The 23,306-nt window shown below is 41.0% G+C and overlaps 4 protein-coding genes, 1 long non-coding RNA gene and 1 pseudogene across 6 annotated transcripts; all 6 read right to left on the bottom strand.

Moving 5' to 3' along the window:
• Positions 1 to 4,830: 4,830 nt before the first annotated feature.
• On the bottom strand, positions 4,831 to 6,788 carry LOC134191519 (polyubiquitin-like; annotated as a pseudogene).
• Positions 6,789 to 6,822: 34 nt separating this feature from the next.
• LOC134190535 (uncharacterized) lies at positions 6,823 to 7,895 on the bottom strand. The gene is made up of 5 exons (XR_009971647.1): positions 7,674 to 7,895; positions 7,439 to 7,585; positions 7,166 to 7,212; positions 6,989 to 7,108; positions 6,823 to 6,911 (listed from the first exon to the last, which is right to left on the bottom strand). It is a non-coding gene; the product is annotated as an uncharacterized LOC134190535 (long non-coding RNA).
• A 354-nt stretch (positions 7,896 to 8,249) lies between these two features.
• On the bottom strand, positions 8,250 to 11,866 carry LOC134190648 (deoxyhypusine synthase-like). Of its 2 annotated transcripts, none has more exons than XM_062659110.1 (8): positions 11,643 to 11,866; positions 9,507 to 9,677; positions 9,224 to 9,442; positions 9,086 to 9,172; positions 8,918 to 9,023; positions 8,753 to 8,856; positions 8,499 to 8,624; positions 8,250 to 8,439 (listed from the first exon to the last, which is right to left on the bottom strand). In XM_062659110.1, the coding sequence occupies exons 1-8, from the start codon at positions 11,823 to 11,825 to the stop codon at positions 8,347 to 8,349; spliced, it is 1,089 nt and encodes a 362-aa protein (XP_062515094.1). In that variant the 5' UTR covers positions 11,826 to 11,866; the 3' UTR covers positions 8,250 to 8,346. The 2 variants fall into 2 exon arrangements, 1 of the variants encoding a protein (XP_062515094.1); XR_009971664.1 differs by having other exon boundaries at positions 8,404 to 8,439; positions 8,499 to 8,602; positions 8,669 to 8,856.
• Positions 11,867 to 13,462: 1,596 nt separating this feature from the next.
• LOC134191456 (TNF receptor-associated factor 6-like) lies at positions 13,463 to 14,559 on the bottom strand. The gene has a single exon (XM_062660071.1). The coding sequence runs from the start codon at positions 14,543 to 14,545 to the stop codon at positions 13,718 to 13,720; it is 828 nt and encodes a 275-aa protein (XP_062516055.1). The 5' UTR covers positions 14,546 to 14,559; the 3' UTR covers positions 13,463 to 13,717.
• Positions 14,560 to 16,354: 1,795 nt separating this feature from the next.
• LOC134191455 (TNF receptor-associated factor 4-like) lies at positions 16,355 to 17,591 on the bottom strand. The gene has a single exon (XM_062660070.1). The coding sequence runs from the start codon at positions 17,501 to 17,503 to the stop codon at positions 16,625 to 16,627; it is 879 nt and encodes a 292-aa protein (XP_062516054.1). The 5' UTR covers positions 17,504 to 17,591; the 3' UTR covers positions 16,355 to 16,624.
• Positions 17,592 to 18,560: 969 nt separating this feature from the next.
• On the bottom strand, positions 18,561 to 22,565 carry LOC134191518 (deoxyhypusine synthase-like). Its single transcript, XM_062660141.1, has 9 exons — positions 22,546 to 22,565; positions 21,015 to 21,192; positions 19,911 to 20,081; positions 19,628 to 19,846; positions 19,489 to 19,575; positions 19,321 to 19,426; positions 19,158 to 19,261; positions 18,901 to 19,026; positions 18,561 to 18,841 (listed from the first exon to the last, which is right to left on the bottom strand). The coding sequence occupies exons 1-9, from the start codon at positions 22,563 to 22,565 to the stop codon at positions 18,749 to 18,751; spliced, it is 1,104 nt and encodes a 367-aa protein (XP_062516125.1). The 3' UTR covers positions 18,561 to 18,748.
• Positions 22,566 to 23,306: the final 741 nt, after the last annotated feature.

Raw genomic sequence — 23,306 nt, 5'->3', positions numbered from 1 at the left:
CTTTGCTACTCGAATTTTACTTTAATAACTTTAGAAATCTATATTTTACAAACTAATTTAGCCATGATTTTGGCTGGGTAGAGAGGAAAAATGACACTAGAACAGCTGACATTGTTTCTTAGTACAAAACAGGGAAGTGTGCAGAGGTAATTAATTTTACTTGAGGTCTGCCTACCTAAATTCTCTGAGGCTGGTGGCACCATACATACATACGTCCTCTTAGTGCGGTTCTTGATTTTGTTTAAGTATGTTTAACTGCTCATATAGTGAGCAATCTGGTTTAGCTTCAAACTCTAACTAAAGTGAGGTCATAGAATTCTACCTCGAAGCCTCATCACATGTAATCCTAAATTGTATTGCCAATGTTAGAAGCTAACTAATTGAGCACTATTGTTGGTCCATGCCCAGTGACGTTGCTAGACATGGACTTGGAAACCTGGGAAAACCATGCATGGTCTTAATATTAATATCAGTATAGGTGTGGACTTTCAGACAATCAACAAGATCCGATGAAAGTTAGATCCCAGCAGCGTGGCTTCCCAATTCTGGACGCCCTTTCCCTGGTTTAGTAAACGTTACGGTGTGCCTCTACGTTTTTCGAGTGCTGACGAGTTGGAAGCTAGCCAGCTTGCTCTACTACGAAAATGTGTCCCCACGATTTTTAAGACGTTGCTCGGAAAGGAAACAAGTATGACTTGAGTTCTGACAAACTGTTCTAGCTGTTAAAGTAACCAAAATTTTCCTAATAGGTGTTGTATGTAAGTATAATTTGGCTGTAGGTAATGATACGTGGGGTGAGGAAAGTGTCAAGTGGGAGGAGATATAACAATGAGTTGAGACTACGCATTCTATCATTTACCGATTCAGATTAGTAAATTCGATGCAATGTACATTATCAATGTAAATGCTTGTTTGACACGAAAATGTACATTCTGTTTGGCTAAGATGCAAAAACTCAATTAATTAAAGGGATGCAATCAGGTATTTCCAGTTTTGGAGGTTGAGGATGTTCCTGTGCTCGAACAGTGCGATCTCCAGCGAGATGCTGGCGACTGCCGGTTTCGTGAGGTGTTTACAATGCAATCTAGGCTAGAGCAAGCTAAAGCACATATTCAGCACGCAATAGCATTGCTAGCTAAGCTATGGCACTCTTGTGGGTATACGCACGTGCAATAGAAACCAACAAACATAGCACTAGCAAGAATGGCAGATGCAGTCGATAGGCGTGACCCAAAATTTTTTACAATTTGTTAAGCTCGCGAACCCTTTTAACTAGAGAGAAAACGATTATTCTCCTCTTTCGATCGTTAAATCTGTTGACGTACAACTTGCAGTGACGTCTAGATGTCTACATCTGCTGATTTCCATAGGCGTGGCCATTAAAATCTACAATTTGTATGTCTGTGCAGTTTTACTCCAGAAGCTGCACATTTGCAGAATTAGTGATCAAATATGTCCATACTTATCGTCCGATTCCAAATAATTGGAGCTCTTGTATTACACGAAGATGACATTCAATTCTTTTCAAACTTAACAGTTATGTACAACAACTCATACCATCAATAGAAATGCAATTAGAATGAGGAGCATCTTGATTTGATGCCATTTCTACCAGCCTCATAAAGACATTGCAATTTGTTAGTCCTCTCCAGCTAAAGTGAGATGCAAATAACTATTATATATGGAGATATTGATATTAACTATTAAAACTTTCTGAAAAGATGAACATGGCCAGTAGAAGTTTGTCTGTGCAGTTTTACTTCAGAAACTGCACATTTGCAGAATTAGTGATCAGATATGTCCATACTTATCGTCCGATTCCAAATAATCGGAGCTCTTGTATTACACGAAGATGACATTCAATTCTTTTCAAACTTAACAGTTGTGTAGAACAACTCATACCATCGATAGAAATACAATGAGAATGAGGAGCACCTTGATTTGGTGCCATCTCTACCAGCCTCATGAAGACATTGCAATTTGTTAGTCCTCTCCATCTAAAGTATATATCGAGATATTTATATAGTGCAAAGACAATTGTCACAGGTTGCAAATATATATATATATATATATATATATATATATATATATATATATATATACAAGCTCCAACACCCGGCTTCGCCCGGGGGACAACACATGCCAGGTGCTTCTCCTTTGCACTTCATAGTGCCGCAGTTGACACACACGCTTGTCATAGAGCCAATACAACACGGAAGTGGAGAAGAGACAGGTCGCCTTTATAGGTAGAGATTATAGCATTAATGACAGACAGACAGACAGACAGACAGACAGACAGACAGACAGACAGACAGACAGTTGTGATGTCTTCCTCTATCCATATTGTCTACTCCTCTTTACCAACATTGTCATCATGGATTGTACACATCTTTACCTCGCGTCAGGCTAGGCGTCTTCTATGGTGGCCATGCACTTTGTGATGTCCATCCATGTTATCCGGGAGACAGACAGAGTGTTCAGTTTTTTGCTTTTAGTTGTCATTGTAATGTAGTGTATCGTGCTTTGCTTAATTTGATTTAGCCTGTAATAGTTCTGATTTATGAAAATATAATACCATTGACAGACAGACAGACAGACAGACAGAAAAACAGGTCGCCTTTGTAGGTAGAGATTATAGCAGAAAGTATCTAAAAATGCGTTTGATGCTTGGAGAGGCAGAGGGGGTGTAGCCAGGTCACGTACAGTTTGTATAGAGAACCGTTTACTGTCACTAATTAGCCGTGGTGTAAGTGCTTTTACCGTTTAAATAGTAGCAGCCAGACAGAATTCTCATTCATAGTTATATCCCATACAATTGCCGTTTCTAGAGCCCGCTGATTTTTGGATTAACGATCGGGTAAAACCATTTCGACTTGGACGTTGCTGCCGTTGCGAGGAACAGGTGTATCGAACTTGGCATCTATTCGACACGTGTCCAGTTTCAAAAAATCCCGTTGATTGGATTATTGATCCCGTTGAAGCCATTTCGACAGTCCCGTTGCGGAGAACAGGTGTATCGAACCTGGCATCTATAATTTCGACGTGAATATCGGAACGTGCAAGTCACGTGCAATACTTACCCGGATAATCCGTTCCCCGTATATAACGAATGCCGACTCTCGTCATTTCGACAGTCCCGCTGAACGTCGTCTGTTCGAAGACGTTGCTGGCGTTTCGGGGAAGAGGTGCATCAAACACGGCAGCTCCGTATCTAACGAAGTCACGACGCGTACCGACTGTCGTCATTTCGACGGTCCCGCTGAACGTCGTCTCTTCGAAGACGTTGCTGGCGTTTCGGGGAACAGGTGCATCAAACACGGCAGCTCTTCGACGGTCGCAGACTGGCAAACGACTGTGTGCGTATATTTTCGAGACCCGGATATCAGCAAAAATATCTTCCCTTTGCCGACGTCGCCGGCAATAGACGACACGGTCGGCGCGTACCGTCCGACGTCGGGAACGGGCAGTGTAAATTCGGTGGAGACACGATGCGCCGTTCCGGAGATATTCGCGCGCGAGCGGAAGCGAGCGCGATCGGCGGGAAACGGCGTCGTCGTGGGAGAAGTCAGGAAGACGACCGCGGTCTGACTTTCGACCTGAATGAATTCGGCGTGCGCGAGCGAAATTCGGCCGAGATCGGACTCGCCGTCTTCGAGAGACGCTCGTACGTACGGGCACACAGACAGACAGACAGACAGACAGACAGACAGACACCTCTCCTTTATATATAGAGATAAGGTACGCGAAGCATTTTGAACGGGTTCATCAGAAATCAGTCAAAAACGATCGTGCTGTGCATAAATTTGCTATAAACCTAGAATACATATGCAAGAGCAGTGGAGCCGGTACGGCATTACGGCTAGCGCCAGAGTACTCTTTGAAGCATGCATATCACCTAATGCAAATGGTGTTGGGCCAATCAGTTGTTTCCGCCGTACACTTCCTGGAGTGCTCCGCCGTCCTTGATATGTATCTAAAATAATATACAAAAATTTAATTGAATGTGTTTTTAAAGTTTTTAAATATAATAATTTTATGAAAATGTACAAACATTCCTTAATATTATTACCATTAATGATTACATTCTACACATATTGAGATGCTGTGTATAGTGATGACAGAGTACACATGTTATACCCATCATGCCCGTGAACAATTCCGTTGATGACTTTAATTACGTTTCAATAATAGTGATCCCATGTAGAGTTGTCAAGATGGTATGCACAACAACGTTGTAAAACGCAATGCAGCGCAATGCAGAAAAACTTAGAAAACGGTTTGTGGTAAAGTAAACAAATTTTATATGTATAATTGACTATGACTAAAAAGTAAAATCCTAGACACAGCAAAATGATTGCCAAGAAAAGATAAATTTACATACAAACTTTTGGAGTGTATAATGATTGACAGTGAGTTGTGTCAAACCATCTGAAATAAATATATTAATTTTAACTAATCAAATTAATATGTATATTTTAAAATCTTGCAGTAAACTAAATATTTTATTTAACAAGAGTTACACGCAGTTGTTGAGTCCTTAAATAACCGAAAAAACTGAATCTTAGAAAGTCTCGACACCAAGAACAAAGCGACCTCGTTAGTAGTTAATATTAGCCATGCATGTTCACAAACGGGATGCAAGCAGTCTGCAATTTGTGGTACAGTATTGCTAAGAGAACTTTGCAATTTTATGTAAATAATGTAAACATTAATACTGATTAATTAAAAACCAGTGTTGGTGGTGCACCTAGGCCTGGATAGAGTATGCAACAGTATATATATATATATATATACCCTAATACCAGTAGTATGTTGAGCTCAATAAGACACCATATCTAATTACTAAAGATGGGAATTTGACAATCTGTGTCACTGAAATTCAAAAGGTATGTCAAACAAGAGGTTATCTAATGCGATATACCAGCCACATGAGCGCTAACATCAAGTCGCTACAGCACATTCTATAACTATGGTTTCAAAGTTTCAAGATTAGCAAATAGTCATATATTCGATGTCAATCACTTGTTTCAAGCTTCTAGGGTAACAGCCTTCTATTCAATGTCTTTACAGAGCAATATAAAATGAAGAGTGGATTTGTGAATAATGTTGTAGCCCTTGAGAGTGCGGTTGTCTTCAAGCTGCTTGCCAGCAAACATGAGCTGCTGCTGATCAACCGGTATTCCTTCTTTGAAGTAAATTTTTGCTTTTTCGTTTTCAATAAATTCATTCATCTCTACTTCCAGAGTGATTGACTTGCTATTCACTACCTTGACTACCTTGACAACTATTTGCATGTCATCATTCGGCCATAATATCAAAAGGAGGGTGGATTCATTCTGGATATTGCAGTCTGAGAGAGTCTGACCATCTTGGAGCTTATCTCTAGCAAAGATGAGCTGCTGCCGATCAGGAGTTATATGTAATTGGTATTGAGTTTCCTTTTTCACCCTCTCAATTGTAGTGCTTGCTTCCACCTGAAAAACAATTTCTTACCAGTTCGTGTCTTGACAAAGATGTGTATGCCATCTCCCAGCTGCAATACCAAATGAAGAGTGGAGTCTACACAGATATCGCAGTCTACACAGATATCGCAGTCTGCAAGAGTTAGGTCATCTTTCAATTGTTTTCTATCAAAATGAACTGCTGCTTATCAGCTGGCATCCCATTGTGCCTTGAATTTTTACATGGCCACACCAAAACTTTTTCAAACAAAACAGTTAAGTATTCTAAAGCGTGGGCAATAAAATAATTGCATGCATTTACCATACACCTCAAACTTGCCATATAAGTAAACGTCTTGCTGACACAAATTTCATGCAAACACGCAATTTGCACAAGTTATTGTAACAAATGAGTAGGTATAATTGCTTTGGAAAACAGTAAGATGTACATCGATGCTGCATGTTATTTGCCCAGTCTTCAAATATGTGATGTTTTAGACAAAGCAAATTGAAACTTCACATACAACTTAGCGCCTCCTTCACCTTGCAATGCATAGCAGCTCGAAAATAGGGTAAGGTAAATGTTCAAAAAAGACATATTTGAGGCAAACCTACTAGCATTACTGTAAAGCGTTGTCTTACTCTATGTCATCAAGATATAACCACAGATGACCAGACCACCTAGAAGACTGGCTATAAAGTATACATTCGAATGTAAGCCCCACCTAAAAACAAATCTGAATACTACTGCCAACAAAGGTAGTCATTTGTGGTCCATTGATAACATACTAGGGAAGAATGATCGATGCAGTGATCCTTCTAGTTTTACATCGTTCACAAGCATCTGATCAACTTACAGTGCTTTAGAGCAGTCACTGGACAAAGCGAGGAGAAGAGTGTTTTGGGACTCACATAGTCATACACCACTACTAGGCCAAACCATAACAATTCAGTGCGGGTAGTCACAATGTAAGACAAATTGCCTGGCTATTAAAAAGCAACAAAACTCACTTTTGACTTTGCATCCCTTAGGATTTTTTTAATATTACATACTCTCTCAACGACCTCCTTCACATGCTTCTCCAAGAACTGCAGTGCAACCATGATTGCAACTTGGCCTGTTTCCTCAGGAGATGGCTAGAAACAGAAGCAGTCAGAAATCTTATGTTTAAATTAAAGCAAAAAAAGTCTTACGTTACATCCACCATAGAGAATATCACTCATATCAAGGCACTAAGCAGAATCAATCACAAGCATTATAATCATCACTGTAAGGTAATCAGGGAAGGCAAAGCAACCAACTTTGCTAGATTCAAGTAACTCCTTCGATTTCTCTTGTCTGAACATAAAAAGCCAATTAGTGTCAGAATTGGATCCACGATATGCACCATGCTGATGCTGTAATAAGTATATCATGACTACCTGGCCACTATTACATAAAGGTTCAGAGTCTTCCAAATCATCATTGCACTAAATATTTAAAAAAGAACCAATCTGCCTGACATATAAGTTAGGAATGTACATGCACAATTATGATTGAAATTTACCACAAAGTCAGCTGCAGCTTTGAGGAAGGAAGCATTTTTAGACACATGCCTCTCTCCGGGCTTTAACAGCTGCACTGTTCTTCTTCTTCTTCTGTTTGTCTCGACTACTTCAGAGACTTCCTGCTCAAAATACGAATTGATACCCCCAGCAGCTATTTAAAAACAAAAATGTATGACCTTGGTATCTCATTCAAGTTGTCTCTTGACTGCCCCTGAACTGCACACTAGAGAAAGAAACAATGTTTGTTTACTTTGTGATCATATGACAGAACAATTGCTACAACATTCATTACAAACAGCAAGGATGCAGGACACTGTTAGCTGGCAGTGTACTTCTGACACAGAATGTAAAAAATTACAAGATAACGACATCTATTAAAATGATGACGTACATAACAGCGTACTGAAGAGAAAAACCGAAAAATTTACAATAAAATTTTATGAACTTACAGCGAGGAACTTCGACGACTCTTGCGTCATAAAACTTCTTCATGGGGCTCCATTAACGACAGTAACAGTACCGTAAGCGATTTCGTCGCAGTTCACGTTCCTCCATTTCCATGATTTGGATCTGAAAACAGATCGAGTTTGGTTGTCCTGGGGAAACAATGAATACTTTATTGCCAGGATCGTGTTCGATTTCTGCAGACCAAACATATTTCTAGATGCAATAGGTAGCAGTTACCTTTACACTTTACCGTTATTGTCGCCCAAATTGGAGTCCACTTGGTAGTTGGCAAGAGTGGCTGTACGGGTTTTCTTTCTTCGATCCTTTGCAGACATTGAGATTGAACAAGACACACAAGACGTCAAGACGTCAAAAGACCACGTGGAATCTGAAATCACCAAACACTACGCGAGAGCGACTACCGATTCGCTGTTGCTTCATTCCAACGGGCAGTTAACAACTTTACAACTCCACATACGGGAGGTAAATCACATACGGGAGGTTCCCAGATGGGTGAATGGAGGTGTGGTCCCTGCAGAGAGTATCTTCGGAACACGGAGATGATGCTAAGAAGAATGAGACTTGAAGTTGAGGAAGCAATCTATCGAGAAAAGGAACTACCAAAGATTCTGAAAATGTGGAAGATGAGATGACAACAGACATTTCCTTTCTTCAGTGGTCACCTGCCAACAGTAACAGAGAAGCAGGTGGGTAGTAAGTCTCTAGATGCGAATACTGTTGTTTTTGTTTATAGAGATGGATTGATTTGTTTTAAACATCATTGTAATACATCTGCGTACCCGGTTCAACACTGGCATTAAGAAGCATCGAATGCTTTTATTGTTTACAAACTGATAATCCTAAGTATTGACGGAAAAGACTGATTCGAACCAATTTAGTTACATCAGTATTATGATTGAACTAAAGCTTTACGGTCCCAATGACGTTTTGCAAATGTCTCTGCTACGAGTAATGGAAATACGAGAGAAGCATCAGCACAAACCTAAACCAACATAAATTGAGATCTTAATAACTGACCAATCAAATAAATGTTTAGATTACTTTGACTGGAGATGCCGTTTTCTTGATCTTCCCCCAGGAAACAGCCTCATCCGGGCGTGCACCTGCATCGCTGCCATCGAACTCTTGAGCAGTGTTGATATTCACTGCAAAATCAGCTCCATTTCTCTATGGCAAAGCAATGGCACAATAATGGCTAAACATTGACTTACAACCAGTCCCACATGCCACCCTTCAAGAGCAATCTCGGCCAACTGAAGCACCAACCAAGTGAGACTGGCTGATATCAACTATACCATTAGATTGGCATTATAAATATGATGCTTGACTACACCAGCTCCCAAAACGATCATCCCTGTGTTTGCTGCACGCATTGCCAAAGTATTAATGCGACAGATGTCTACAACATCACAAAACAAGACACCACTCCATTTTCGGAGACACGATCGTCATCAGTATACCTTCCACCATATCTACTTTGAGACCAGGATTCTTGATGCTGTGAAAGAAGATGCAGTCTCCAATTGCCCCATCAGTCAATGCGGGACAAAAAACTGGAATGCTATTCTATGTAGTATATACACCCTTTGCTCATACTGTGCACACACTCGATGGTCAATGTAGTTGACCTTGTATGCCCAATAATACACAGAATCTTCGTGATCAATTTCTTTGCCCAAACGAGCGATGAATTTTGATGGAGTCCAACTTACAGCCTAACAGTACCCGTCAATCAAATACCTTGATTGCATCATATTTTGTTGTACCTGTTGAGTTTGTTCTTCTAACATTCTGTCCAGAATCGGATGTATCCATTCCTCAAACTTACAGTAATTTACATTGGGAACGAGAATGTTGCCTGTCCGATTGATTCCTTGTTCTCTCAGTGCCGAGCCTATCATTGTGAATTCTCCGACATAGAACGAACCCATGCACTTGATGAGGTCTTCCTCAATACCACCCGTTGTCGTCACAATACAGTCAACCTTGGTGACATCACAAAACAATTTTTGAGTAATAAAGAACCTTTGACATTGATGGTCATCTAACCATGTTTTGTTCTGTTAGAAACCGTAGTGTTTCTCGAATGCCTGATGTTATCATGTTCGACGTGTAGCCAAGGAAAATCGTACAGTTAGAAAGAGGTTTGTCTCCTACATTTTGTAATAGTCGTGCAGATTCTTGTTTCTCCTCGCTGAGAGGCATTTCTTTAGCATCAAGCTAATACAAAACACTCAAATATACCATGAATAGTTGTGTGAAGAAAAAGACATTCAATATCTAAAGAATTTTAAAATTTAAAGATGAAGCAAATGTGGTCAAATTTAGTTAAAGTTTCTAAATATTGTGATCTCATGAAATTGTGCCTATGTTCACTACCAGATTCTAAACATATTGAGATAAAGTGATGATAGAGTGACTGTTATTATTGTCATCATGTCTGTGAAAAATTCATATGCAACTTCCAATAATAATAAAAATAATGCCCAAGTTGTCATAATATACTATGCACAACCGCATACAAACTGTAATGCAGAAAATAGAAACAATACAGTTTGTGGTAGTGGAAATAAATAGGTATGTATAGGTTACCATATGATTAATGTGCTATACAAGCACAAGGGATGGGGTTATAGCTCTTGGTGATGTAATTTATACCATGGTCACGTGATGTGTGTATATCTACGCGAGAGTGCGATATATAACCGGAAGTACAGTGAAACCTGTACTATGCGACCACCTGTGGGACCCAGGGGTATCGGTCGCTTAGGACAGGTGGTCGCTTAGTAGAGGAAACCTTGCGCTTCCACACACCTATAGCCCTGCATTCCAGACCACCACGACACGGAACTTACAAAGTGCTAAACGTCTCGTTTCTTGTTTTGTGCAATGTAAATACTGTTTTTCGTCCATGTGGTTACAGAATGTTCTAATCAAAGCTAGCTACTGTGACAGGGAAAAGAAACTGGATAGAGTTTGCTGCTGCCTGGCTTCCAAACTCATCTTCTGCACCACACTTTCCAGCTTTGCAACCAAATCCAGCATTTTCTAATCAATTTTGATGAGTTAAAACTGGAATAGGTCATGCACGAGCTCTACGGCTTGTTTGTAAGTTTGAACTCGAATTTGAGGTGGATCATAATCATCATCATCTTCAGTGTCACTTGTGTCAATGCCATGTTGTCCAGCGTCTACGACATCTGCCTGCCACCTGCCTGCTATCTGCCTCGCTGAGATTCCTTTCTCAGACAGCTGAATAACCTTTACCCGGTCACCTAGACTCAGAACTTTTAGCGACATCATGCAAGCAAGAATTGATTTGGGATACAAGTGTACCGCACGTGTGTCGGCAACACCTCTGAGAGGTTGGTATGTGTAATCAAGACGAAAAAGGTACATTGTGGTCGCTTAGAAGAGGTGTTAATTGCTGTAGGGTCTTTGGATTAGCGGTCGTTGGTCGCGTTGGGCAGGTGGTCGCTTAGTACAGTAGCTATTGTATGGGACAACGTTCCGTGCCAGGCAGATGCGGTCGCTAAAGACAGGTGGTCGCTGAGAGAAGGTGGTCGCTGGTACAGGTTTCACTGTAACTTATTGAACTTGCTCTACAATATACACACCATCTAACTAAGGTGGTCGTGACTGGTCTCATGTCACGTGACCATGGTATAAGTCACATTAAACGCAATTAAAAGTGATTTTGAACTCAAGAAACTGTAAAATGCAGGTCAACGATGACTTTACAATTTACAACACAAAATATGTTTAGACGATATGATGACAATGTGTAGTGTCAGACCACCGTAGCCATGCATTCAAACAGAAATAGCTAAATCAGATATTAAATAATATCTAATTCAAAGTTTTGTAGAGAACAAAATTTCTAAATATGTTAATATCCAATTCAAAGTTTTGTAGAGAACAAAATTTCTAAATATTTTAATATCTAATTCAAAGTTTTGTAGAGAACAATATTTCTAAATATTTTAATATCTAATTCAAAGTTTTGTAGAGAACAGAATTCTAAATATTTTAATATCTAATTCGAAGTTTTGTAGAGAACAATATTTCTAAATATTTTAATAATCAAACTATAGACTATTAGTACACAACTATTTCATTAATGGATATGTACAAACAAACAAAATCTTTAAACAAGTAGTTGCCTGCTTTCTTCATTGAACTAACCATGCGGTCTATCTCTCTGACTGCGTGACCGAACTTGGTAGCTTGAAATCCGCATCGTGCGTACGACTCTAGTAAGGCACGGTGGTCGACTCCTTTGTTAAAATCATAGCCTTTGATAACGACGGAATCTTGAGACATCTCGACGCTAGGAACAAAGACAGCCTCCTTTGCACTATTAGCCATGTTACTATACGGGATCTACAAGCGGTCTGCAATCCGAGGTGTAGCCTAAATTTAGATACGGCGCCGAGTAAAACAAATTCGTAATTTATTTAGTAGATATTTAAATAATGTATTAAATAGTTTGATAATTTAATTAAGCAAGTAAATACATCTGTGCACATCAACTTTGATAAGGTACCAACATGCTAGTCTCTAGCGGCCTACTACCACGCAATGAACGAAGAGTTGTTTGACAGTATCCTGATTATTCAGTGACCAACAAAAAGTTTTTGTACTTAATTATTGTTATTTCCACAGATCAGATACTTCTAGAACTGAATCGCTTTTTGCCTTTGATGCCTGATGCCTTGATGTACACCATCCATACATAGTTTCTCTTCTAGTTCTTCAACCCTTGCTTGCGTTTCTTGCTCTCTAGCTAAACATTCTTGCTCGCATTTAATCAGCTTCTCTTAACTTCAATCGCTGTTTTCCTCAGCGATTTCCAACCCAGACTAGAACGAACTTGCCATCATTGTGAGGAGAGAGACTGCAGCTTGTGTGGGATGTCTAATTGCAGTTGTCTCCTGTTTCCAGCCCACGTGCTCGAATTCACACTGCAAGCAACTCGCATTGCACGGACCGTGTTTTCCCGTGTGCTCGGCCATTTCTCTTCTAGCCACTGTTTCTCCGCATTGCTAGTTATATACAGGACACTGGAACAGCACCACAGACCTCAAGATGACCCTCTAGGCATTCATACTGCATTCCTGTGTAACATTATGAGCAGATAACACGTCTTTTGGGGCATGCATTCTGCCTATGTTTCTTCATGTCTCTTCTCATCACCGCCCTGCCCTGCCGCATTTATTGCATAGCTCTCGTCCAAATCGAGCTGACAACGACAGGTAGGGCAGCGGACTTTGCCGTTAATCAATTAATTAAATAGTTATGGAGACTCAATGTCTACACTTCGCAGAATTGGTGCCTGTAGTCAGTCATCTTGGGATTCCGAAGAGCTAGATAGCAAGTTGGGCACGCGTGCTGCTCACTTACAAACTCAACAAAGCAAGCATCGTAGCCTCCGACTCTAGCCATACTCTCTCGCCAACTCTTTCCACGTCACGTGGGCAACGGGTAGCTCCCGTTTACAACATTTGAATGCGTTTAATTATTCGTGTTAATTAATAAAGTGTTTGTAACAGCTGTTGCTTTATATTAATCTAGATATACATTTTGTTACGTTTGTACTATACATGCACATGTTAGCTCTAGATAGCTAAATTTAGATAGGCAATTTAGCTATTTATGCATGATGATGATGTAGACATTCCAGACCACTGCTTGTGTAAAACGTGTACAAGTGCATTTAATTGCTGAAAATAGCTGGTATAGACTTTCTAAAACAAGCTATCGCGCTAATGTGGCAGCAAATGTCTGCATAGTTTTGTCCAGCTTACGCTTTTGTAGTTATCACTGTTTTGTACAGCAACAAATAACTTAATTATTTTAATAAATAGTATCTCTAGTTACTTACTGATCTCTACTAACTGCATACTTTTTTTTATTTGTATGGTATCAAATCACTAGTACTACATTACTCTGACACCAGTTCCTGTATACGTTTTCAGCTGTTTTTAATTTCTGAGTGACGGAACACTTCATAACAACACACCATAAAATAATAGAAAATGGTCATGTGCGCAGCCATGGCAATGATATCTACTAAACTAGCTTGACTTCTATAGTATACACAAAGGTAATGTGGTAAACATATTCATAGAAATTAATTGTAGACATGTACTTGATAATAGGTGGCATTTACTCATGCTACTTTGTTTCCAATACAAGCAGCTACGTGCACCTTTCAGTTTACATTATGGCTCATCAAAATTAGCTAAGCTCTAGTATCTCTAATAGAAATAATCTCTCTCTATTACAGCTAGCCTTTGTTTTAGTTCTGCGCGTTCTCTTTCGCTCTCGATCAGTTTCTTCTCCGTTTCAATCAACTTTTGCTCAACGGTTTGTAGCCTCGACTGAAACGAACTTGCTATCATGTTGAGATGACTAACAGTAGCATCATTAAGATGCATTACCAGCGTTCCTCTGTTTCCCTCAAAATGGCAACCCACATGCTTAAACTCACAAGGTAGAAGGCTCTTTGTACACGAACCACGTATTCCTGTATGCACAGTCATTTCACTTCTAATCACCGTCGCTCCACATTGATAAATACAGGGTACCGGCAAAGCATCACATTCGTCAAGATGAGTTAGTAGATCAACATATGCCATCAGTTCCCTGCAATATACACAAAAGACAACTCTTTTGGGACACTCAACCTGCTTGTGTGTCTCCATGTCTTTTTTCAACACATTCTCGCCACATTGGTTAACACAAAGTTCCTCCATGTAGACACAAGTGGTTCTGTGAGTTTCTCGATCTCTCAACTCGCCTCTCCACGGACAGCCGACTCTGTGTTGGTCGCAAAGTATCTTCAGACTCAAAATTTCGCGCTTCGCCAAGTTGTTTGGATAGATCTCGTTCAATTTCAGCTGCCGTTTGCATAAAGGGCAGATTACTTTATTGTTTCGACTAAGGGGTCTCAGGCAACCTTCGCAGAATTGGTGACCGCAGTCTGTCAGCTTGGGATTGCAAAGAGCAAGCTGACAGATAGGGCACGTGTGTTGATCACTAAGAGGCTCGACAAAGCATACATCGAATCCTCCAGGTTCCGCCATAGCTATACTTTAGGACCACGATGCACCACGTCATTCGTTGAAATTAAAGATACGAGGTTGAATAAATTTGGTACTTGCAAGACTTCGTAAACAAGTTACATGACCTAATTAAATTGCAAACGAAGGTCTTACTGTAAACCGTAACCGGTTACAATCTCTGTTTAGGCAGTAGACGTTGACTCTAAATGACAATTCGAAGTGTTCTACAAATCAACCCACGCTCTTGCTCGTACACACGCACGCACACGCACACAAAATGGCAAAAAATGGCAAATGAATAAGGAGCTGCCGTTAGACGGTAATGCCCCCAGCTAGATGGCTGGATTTCTGTGCACTAAGCAGGAGCTATAGGCCGTGTTAGCTAAGCAATCTCCTGGAGCCTTGCCAGGCGCTCGCAGGAGCACCAACTGCGACGCCAACTGTGGGGTGGGCACCCGAAGTCCCACCCGGATCGACCCAGTGGCTGATGGACTTTGTCGCAGTCGGACGCTTTGCCACCCCAGTCAATGACCAGGTACTCATTTATACTCTTGAGTCGAGAGAAGCAATTGTGTGTTAGTTCCAACCTCGACTGAGACGAACTTGCCATCATTATGAGGTGAGAGACAGCAGCTTGTGCGAGATGCAGTTCCAACTGTTTCCTGTTTCCATTGAAACTGCAGCCCATGTGCTCTGCAAGGAACTCTTGGTGCATGAACCGTGTTTTCCCGTGTGCGCTGGCATTTTCCCTCTAGCCACTGTCTCTTCGCATTGATGAACACTGTCACAGGGTACTGGACAAGCATTACAAACATCAAGCAGGGCCGGTGGAGCCCTCCAGATGTTGGATGGGCCAGGCATTGCTTGGCTAGGTTCCGCCCACTTTACAACTTTTGACTAGAGCCGTCGACCTAGGTTGGAGCCTGGCTAAAGACAGTGTTACTAGAGGGTAGTCTAAGCACTAGTAGTATTGTACTCTGAGAATATTTAATCACCTGGTTAATCACCTATACCATTTTCCAGAAGTTTTCGCCATTGACCAGAAATTTTACGTGTTAAAACGTGAAAGTTGATGCTAAATTTAGCGCGTGCACGCACGCACATACACACACACACACGCACGCACGCACACACACGCACGCGCACACACACACACACACACACACACACACACACACACACACACACACACACAAACACACACACACACACACACACACACACACACACAACACACACACACACACACACACACACACACACACACACACACACACACACACACACACACACACACACACACACACACGCCTGTTGGTTTAGGTCCCATTTTCGAACGATGTGTGGGCCATGGCTCACCTGGCCCACTCCGCTCCACTGGCCCTGTCAAGATGACCTTTCAGGCATTCATACTAAATTCCTGTGTCGCAGTATGAGCAGCTAGCATGTCGTTTGAGGCATCTACTGCGACACAGGAATGCAGTATGAATTCCTGAAAGCTCATCTTGTTGTTTGTAATGCTTAACCCTTTGTTCATCAATGCGAAGTGACAGTGGCTAGAGCAGTTGCTTGCAGAGCACACGGGCTGCAGTTGCAATGGAAACAGGAAACAGCTGGAACTGCATCTCACACAAGCTGCTGTCTCTCACCTCGTAATGATGGCATGTATACATTCCAAAGCTGTTTACATGGTCGTTTCCATCGAGTGGAGTCGCACACGCACGCGCGCGCACGCACGCACACACACACACACACACACACACACACACACACACACACGCACGCAGCCATGCACCTAGACTGGAGGTGAGTCAACTTCAACCTCTTGAGTACACCACTTGCTTGATCAATATCACGTGACTCTACATGGTCTCTTTCTGATGGCTCATAGCCAAAATTGGAAACAGAACAGAAATAATTAAATTACTGATTGCACATCAACGTTTTGATGTTAGCTGGACATAATGTATTTGCTAAAAAACAGTATAAAAGGAAGTACCAAGCAATAGCTATCTTGATACTTAAAGTTTATTCTGGATAAGCTTACAAATAGCTAGAGTTCTTTTGCCAACTTTTAGTGACAGACAGAAATCTTATGTATTATTTGATATACTGACGTTTACGACGATGGCTGTGAGATACTCTACTAGGAAATACTCGAAAACCCATGCTGCGAAGGTTCTCTCTCCTTTCCAAATCATCCAATCTTGCGCTTGCTCTCGTCCTACTGTAACTAGCTAGCCTCTCCTCCATTGCTCTAAGCTTTGCTTGCATTTCTTGCTCTCTAGCTACACGTTCTTGCTCACACTTGGTCAGCTTCTCTTCAACTTCAACCGTCTTTTTCTCAGCGATTTCCAACCTCGACTGAAACGAGCTTGCCAACATTGTGAGGTGAGAGACAGCAGCTTGTGTGAGATGTAATTCCAGCTCTTTCCTGTTTCCATTGAAACTGCAGCCCATGTGCTCAAATTCACACTGCAAGCAACTCTCAGTGCATGAACCCTGTTTCCCAGTGTGCACGGCCATTTTACCTCTAGCCACTGTTTCTCCGCAATGATAAACACAGGGTACTGGAACAGCTTGACAGACATCAAGATGACCCTCAAGGCATTCATACTGCATTCCTGCGTCACAGTATGAGCAGTTAGCACGTCTTTTGGGGCATGAATTCCGCTTATGTTTCTTCATGTCTCTTCTCATCACCGCCCTGCCGCATTTATTGTCACACAGCTCTGTAATGTAGACACACTCGGCCATGTGTTCTTCTCGATCTTTCAGCTGGCCTTTCCACTGACAGCCGGCTTCGTGCTCGTCGCAGAGTATCTTCAGTCCTAGAATTTCGCGTTTCACCATGTTGTTTGGATAAATCTTGTCTGGTTCGAGCCAACATCGACAGGTGGGGCAGCGGACCCAGCGGACTTCGCCGCTAGTGGGACTTGGTAGACACGTTTCGCAGAATTGGTGCCCGCAGTCGGTCATCTTGGGATTTCGAAGCGCTAGATAGCAAATTGGACATGTGTGCTGCTCACTAAGAGACTCAACAAAGCAAGCATCGTAGCCTCCGGTCCTAGCCATACTACTAGTCCGCCAAATCTTCACGTCACGTGAGCAACAAGTAGTTCCCGGCTAACATAGTCTATTAAATACATTTAATTACGCGCGCTAGTAAAATCACAAGTTCATTCAAAAGCGATTTTAATTAACTCAAACTACTAGTAGTGACTTCATATGATCCTCTAGCTGTCAACTCGCAATGACACGTATACATTTCAAGATCTGGTTATTTTCTTGGTGACAGTTAGACACACAGAGAAACCACCTAGGTAACCCAACTTACGCATGTGCGCGGGTAAATGATAATAACGCAAGTTCTTTATTGATGCAATTAGACATTAGAAAGTAGTGAATGGAGACTATGGCACTTGCAGATTCAAACAAAGCTTAATTGATTAATAAAACAATTTCCCATATCGATTAACTAAAGTCAAAGTTGTAGTCCTGTACACCAGATAGATCATATAATATACAAAGCAAGCCATATATTTGACTATCTGTGCCACTGACAGCAAAAAAGTGAGTGTCACACAGTAGCGTCTGTCATGATATTGTCTATCCACAACTTTGGAAAACTCATATAGCCACACAAGTACTAACGTCAAGTCACTTCAGTTCTGCTAGTTTACAACAAAGTTTCGTGACTTCACTGTTCTCCCCTACAATGAAGTACCAAGTGAAGAGTCGATTCTGCATAAACGTTGTAATCACTGAGAGTTCGTATGTAGGGAATTTTGCTGAGCAATCTGCGTCGTTTATCCTCCTAGTTCCAGCTTAAAATTGTGGTCAGTTGCCAAAATGAAATGTAAAGAACAGTTTGCCGGTTAAATTTGATTTCTTTTTGAGACAGGAACGAGTTCATGCAAAGGTTCTTATTTTATTCACTAAAATCAGGCTCCTTAAAAGTTTCTTGTTACAAAATACAGCTGCTACAAGTATGCAATATTGTTGACGTAAGGTAGATAATAATGTATTAATTAAGATTAACCTGGGGTTCACAAACTTTCGAGCACAACTGTATCTGTAACTTCGTTAAACATCATTGTAATATATCTGCGTACCCGGTTCAACACTGGCATTAAGAAGCATCGAATGCTTTATTGTTTACAAACTGATAATCCTAAGCATTGACAGAAAAGACTGATTCGAACCAATTTAGTTACATCAATATTATGATTGAACTAAAGCTTTACAGTCCCAATGACGTTTTGCAAATGTCTCTGCCACGATTAATGGAAATACGAGAGAAGCGTCAGCACAAACCTAAACCAACATAAATTGAGATCTTAATAACTGACCAATCAAATAAATCTTTAGATTACTTTGACTGGAGATGCTGTTTTCTTGATCTTCCCCCAGGAAACAGCCTCATCCGGGCGTGCACCTGCATCGCTGCCATCAAATTCTTGAGCAGTGTTGATATTCACTGCAAAATCAGCTCCATTTCTCTATGGCAAAGCAATGGCACAATAATGGCTAAATATTGACTTACAACCAGTCCCACAAGTCACCCTTCAAGAGCAATCTCGGCCAACTGAAGCACCAACCAAGTGAGACTGGTGGTTGATATCAACTATACCATTAGATTGGCATTATAAATATGATGCTTGACTACACCAGCTCCCAAAACGATCATCCCTGTGTGCGCTGCACGCATTGCCAAAGTATTAATGCGACAGATGTCTATAATATCACAAAACAAGACATCAGTCAATTTTCAGAGACAATTGTCATCAATATACCTTCCACCATATCTACTTTGAGACCAGGATTCTTGATGCTGTGAAAGAAGATGCAGTCTCCAATTGCCCCATCAGTCAATGCGGGACAGAATACTGGAATGTTATTCTTTGTAGTATATACACAGTTTGCTCATACTGTGGTCACACTCAATGGTCAATGTAGTTGACCTTGTATGCCCAATAATACACAGAATCTTCATGATCAATTTCTTTGCCCAAATGAGCGATGAATTTCGATGGAGTCCAACTTACAGCCTAATGGTACCCGTCAATCAGATACCTTGATTGCATCATATTTTTGTTGTACCTGTTGAGTTTGTTCTTCTAACATTCTATCCAGAATCGGATGTACCCATTCCTCAAACTTACAGTAATTTACATTGGGAACCAGAATGTTGCCTGTCCGATTGATTCCTTGTTCTCTCAGTGCCGAGCCTTCCATTGTAAATTCTCCAACGTAGAATGAACCCATGCACTTGATGAGATCTTCCTCAATACCACCCGTTGTTGTCACAATACAGTCAACCTTGGTGACATCACAAAACAATTTTTAAGTAATAAAGAACCTTTGACATTGATGGTCATCTAACCACGTTGTGCTCTGTTAAAAACCGTAGTGTTTCTCGAATGCCTGATGTTATCATGTTCGACGTGTAGCCAAGGAAAATCGTACAATTAGAAAGAGGTTTGTCTCCTGCATTTTGTAATAGTCGTGCAGATTCTTGTTTCTCCTCGCTGAGAAGCATTTCTTTAGCATCAAGCTAATACAAAACACTCAAATATACCATGAATAGTTGTGTGGAGAAATAGACATTCAATATCTAAAGAATTTTAAAATTTAAAGATGCAGCAAATGTGGTCAAATTTAGTTAAAATTTCTAAATGTTGTGATCTCATGAAATTGTGCCTATGTTCACTACCAGATTCTAAACATATTGAGATAAAGTGATGATAGAGTGAATATTATTATTGTCATCATGTCTGTGAAAAATTCATTTGCAACTTCCAATAATAATAGAAATAATGCCCAAGTTGTCATAATATACTATGCACAATCGCATACAAACTGTAATGCAGAAAATAGAAACAATACAGTTTGTGGTAATGGAAATAAATAGGTATGTATAGGTTACCCAATGATTAATGTGCTATACAAGAACAAGGGGCAGGGTTATAGCCCTTGGTGACGTAATTTATATCATGGTCACGTGATGTGTGTATATCTACGTGAGAGTGCGATATATAACCGGAAGTAACTTATTGAACTTGCCCTACAATATATATATATATATATATATATATATATATATATACCATCTAACTAAGGTGGTCGTGACTTGTCTCATGTCACGTGACCATGGTATAAGTCACATTAAATGCAATTACAAGTGATTTTGAACTCTAGACACTGTAAAATGCAGGTCAACAACAACTTTACAATTTACAACACAAACTATGTTTAGACCATATAACGACAATGTGTAGTGTCAGACCACCCTAGCCATGCATTCATACAGAAATAGCTAAATTAGATATTAAATAATATCTAATTCAAAGTTTTGTAAAGAACAAAATTTCTAAATTTTTAATAATCAAACTATAGACTATTAGTACACAACTATTTCACTAATGGATATGTACAAACAAACTAAATCTTTAAACAAGTAGTTGCCTGCTTTCTTCATTGAACTAACCATGCGGTCTATCTCTCTGACTGCGTGACCGAACTTGGTAGCTTGAAATCCGCATCGTGCGTACGACTCTAGTAAGGCACGGAGGTTGACTCCTTTGTTAAAATCATAGCCTTTGATAACGACGGCATCTTGAAACATCTCAATGCTAGGAACAAAGACTGCCTCCTTAGCACTATTACTGTAGCCATGTTACCATACGGGATCTACAAGCGGTCTGCAATCCGAGGTGTAGCTTGAGATTAGAGCCGTATCCAGAGATCAGAGCCATATACTGTATATGTATAAGCACTAATCTTAGTCTGGATCAATGCTTTCGCTCTTCTTGTTGTAGTACAGTTGCTGTAGTACTGTACGCACAGGAAACGTATATCCCAGCGTGCGTGCAGCCTCGCAGTTCAGACAAGCCAAGCACCGTCGGATAATCCGTGCTGTCAGATAACTGAGTGTCGAATAAGTGGTGTCCTACTGTGTGTGTGTGTGTGTGTGTGTGTTTGTGTGTGTGTGTGTGTGTGTGTGTGTGTGTGTGTGTGTGTGTGTGCGTGCGTGTGTGTGTGTGTGTGTGTGTGTGTGTGTGTGTGTGTGTGTGTGTGTGTGTGTGTGGTGTGTATATGTGGATGATGTTGGCACTATTCCAGGAATAGAACTTTCTCTCTGGTACTTAGATGATGGCACTTTTGTTGGAACCCGGCAGGCTGTCAAAATGCTATTAGATGCTCTACTACAACAAGGCCCTTCATATGCCCTACTAGTCAATGTTGATAAATGTGAAGTTTTCCGGCCCTCTGGCGGTCAGACCTTTCCCGAATTTTCATCTGAAATCAAACGAGTCTATCAGTCAGAGGGAGGCGCTACTCTACTTGGGTCACCAGTATATGGTAAAGATGATTTCATTGATTCAACCCTTGCTAAGGTTGTCGATAAAGTTCTGAATTCTCAAAGCCATCTCCAAGACCTGGACAATCCGCAAGTGGAACTACACCTCTTGAGAAGTTGTCTGGGTTCTTGTAAACTGAACAGTCTCCTACGAACTGTTCCTCCAAGTCTTGGCAGTGACCAGTTTGTACGCTTTGACAAAGGACTTCGGAGATCTTTGGGTGTTATAATCCACTCGTCTATCTCTGATTCTGCATGGCATCAGGCTACACTTCCGCTGAAAGTTGGTGGTCTTGGGTTAAACGAAGCTGTACCAACCTCTTCTGCAGCCTTTCTTGGAAGCTGTAACTCTTCTCGGAACCTTGTCAGCTTCTTCCTGGACAAGAATGCTTCCAATACGACTGACTTAGATGACATCACCAACAGTCCTTATGTCTGCATTCCAAGTGAGAAGCACGCTAGGAACATATTGCCCAAGTATCTTGGAAGTGACACGATCTCTCCCAATCTCACAAATGCTTCGCAACGTCAAATCCAATCAAGAATTGATTCTCATCTGTTGTCAAATCTGAAAGAGTGTTTCAGTCTTCGGGATCAAGCACGTATTAATACCATCTCTACATCTCATGCAATAGCGTGGTTAAGGGCAATCCCTAACCCAAAGCTCGGCCTGGCCATGCTCCGACATGAACATATTTTAGCATGTGTAGATACTGGCTTGGAATCTCTATCTTTCCGGACAGTCGACAAGCAGCAAGATGTCCATGCGGACATACCATGGACTGTTTTGGTGACCATGTCCTTGGCTGCGGACATGGACCTCTTCGCATAAAACGCCATAATGCAGTCAGCAAGGTTATCTGGCATGCACTGCTTGTTGATAACAGAGATTCCAAACGGGAGCAAAAATGCGGAGGGGAAATCAATAATCGACCTGGTGATGTGTTTCACCCAGATTTCCTGGAGGGCCGTCCCGCATTCTTTGATGTGTTAGTGAGGAATTTTATGCAACCATGCTATGTCTCCACGGCAGCCATAAAACCAGGTGCCGCAGCAGAAGTTGGTGAAATAGAGAAAGACGAAAAGCGTGACAGGGTGGTTACTCAAGCAGGAGGTAATTTCTACCCGCTTATTGTAGAAACGTTAGGACACTGGTCTCCCTCAAGTCTAGAGACGCTGAAAATCATAGCCTCAAAAGCGTCATCAATGAACAGCATACCTTTCTCTCAGACATACTCAAATTTAATGGAACAGTTGTCCGTGAGACTGTGGCAGTATAATGCCAAGCTATTATACAGTAGACTGAATCTGGACTTTGATGACTTGTGGGATTTTCCTGTCACTGTAATGTAGTTATGTTTATGGACTGGGTGGGTAAAGTAGTTTGGGGTAGTCTGGGGCAGTTTGGGGTAGTTTGCA

This window comes from Corticium candelabrum, chromosome 15, assembly GCF_963422355.1.
Source record: "Corticium candelabrum chromosome 15, ooCorCand1.1, whole genome shotgun sequence".
Lineage (NCBI taxonomy): Eukaryota > Metazoa > Porifera > Homoscleromorpha > Homosclerophorida > Plakinidae > Corticium > Corticium candelabrum.
This window is presented reverse-complemented; position numbering and strand designations above follow the sequence as displayed.

Coding starts and splice junctions, on each gene's coding strand:
- LOC134190648 (XM_062659110.1), bottom strand. CDS start 11,825: ATGGCTAATAGTGCAAAGGAGGCTGTCTTTGTTCCTAGCGTCGAGATG. Junction 9,443..9,506: donor TTCTAACAGAACAAAACATG/GTTAGATGACCA, acceptor GATGTCACCAAG/GTTGACTGTATTGTGACGAC. Junction 8,625..8,752: donor TTTATAATGCCAATCTAATG/GTATAGTTGATA, acceptor GCTTTGCCATAG/AGAAATGGAGCTGATTTTGC.
- LOC134191456 (XM_062660071.1), bottom strand. CDS start 14,545: ATGGCGGAACCTGGAGGATTCGATGTATGCTTTGTCGAGCCTCTTAGT.
- LOC134191455 (XM_062660070.1), bottom strand. CDS start 17,503: ATGACCGACTGCGGGCACCAATTCTGCGAAACGTGTCTACCAAGTCCC.
- LOC134191518 (XM_062660141.1), bottom strand. CDS start 22,565: ATGGCCAGGCCGAGCTTTGG. Junction 20,082..21,014: donor TCAGAGAGATAGACCGCATG/GTTAGTTCAATG, acceptor GTTTTGTATTAG/CTTGATGCTAAAGAAATGCT. Junction 19,027..19,157: donor TTTATAATGCCAATCTAATG/GTATAGTTGATA, acceptor GCTTTGCCATAG/AGAAATGGAGCTGATTTTGC.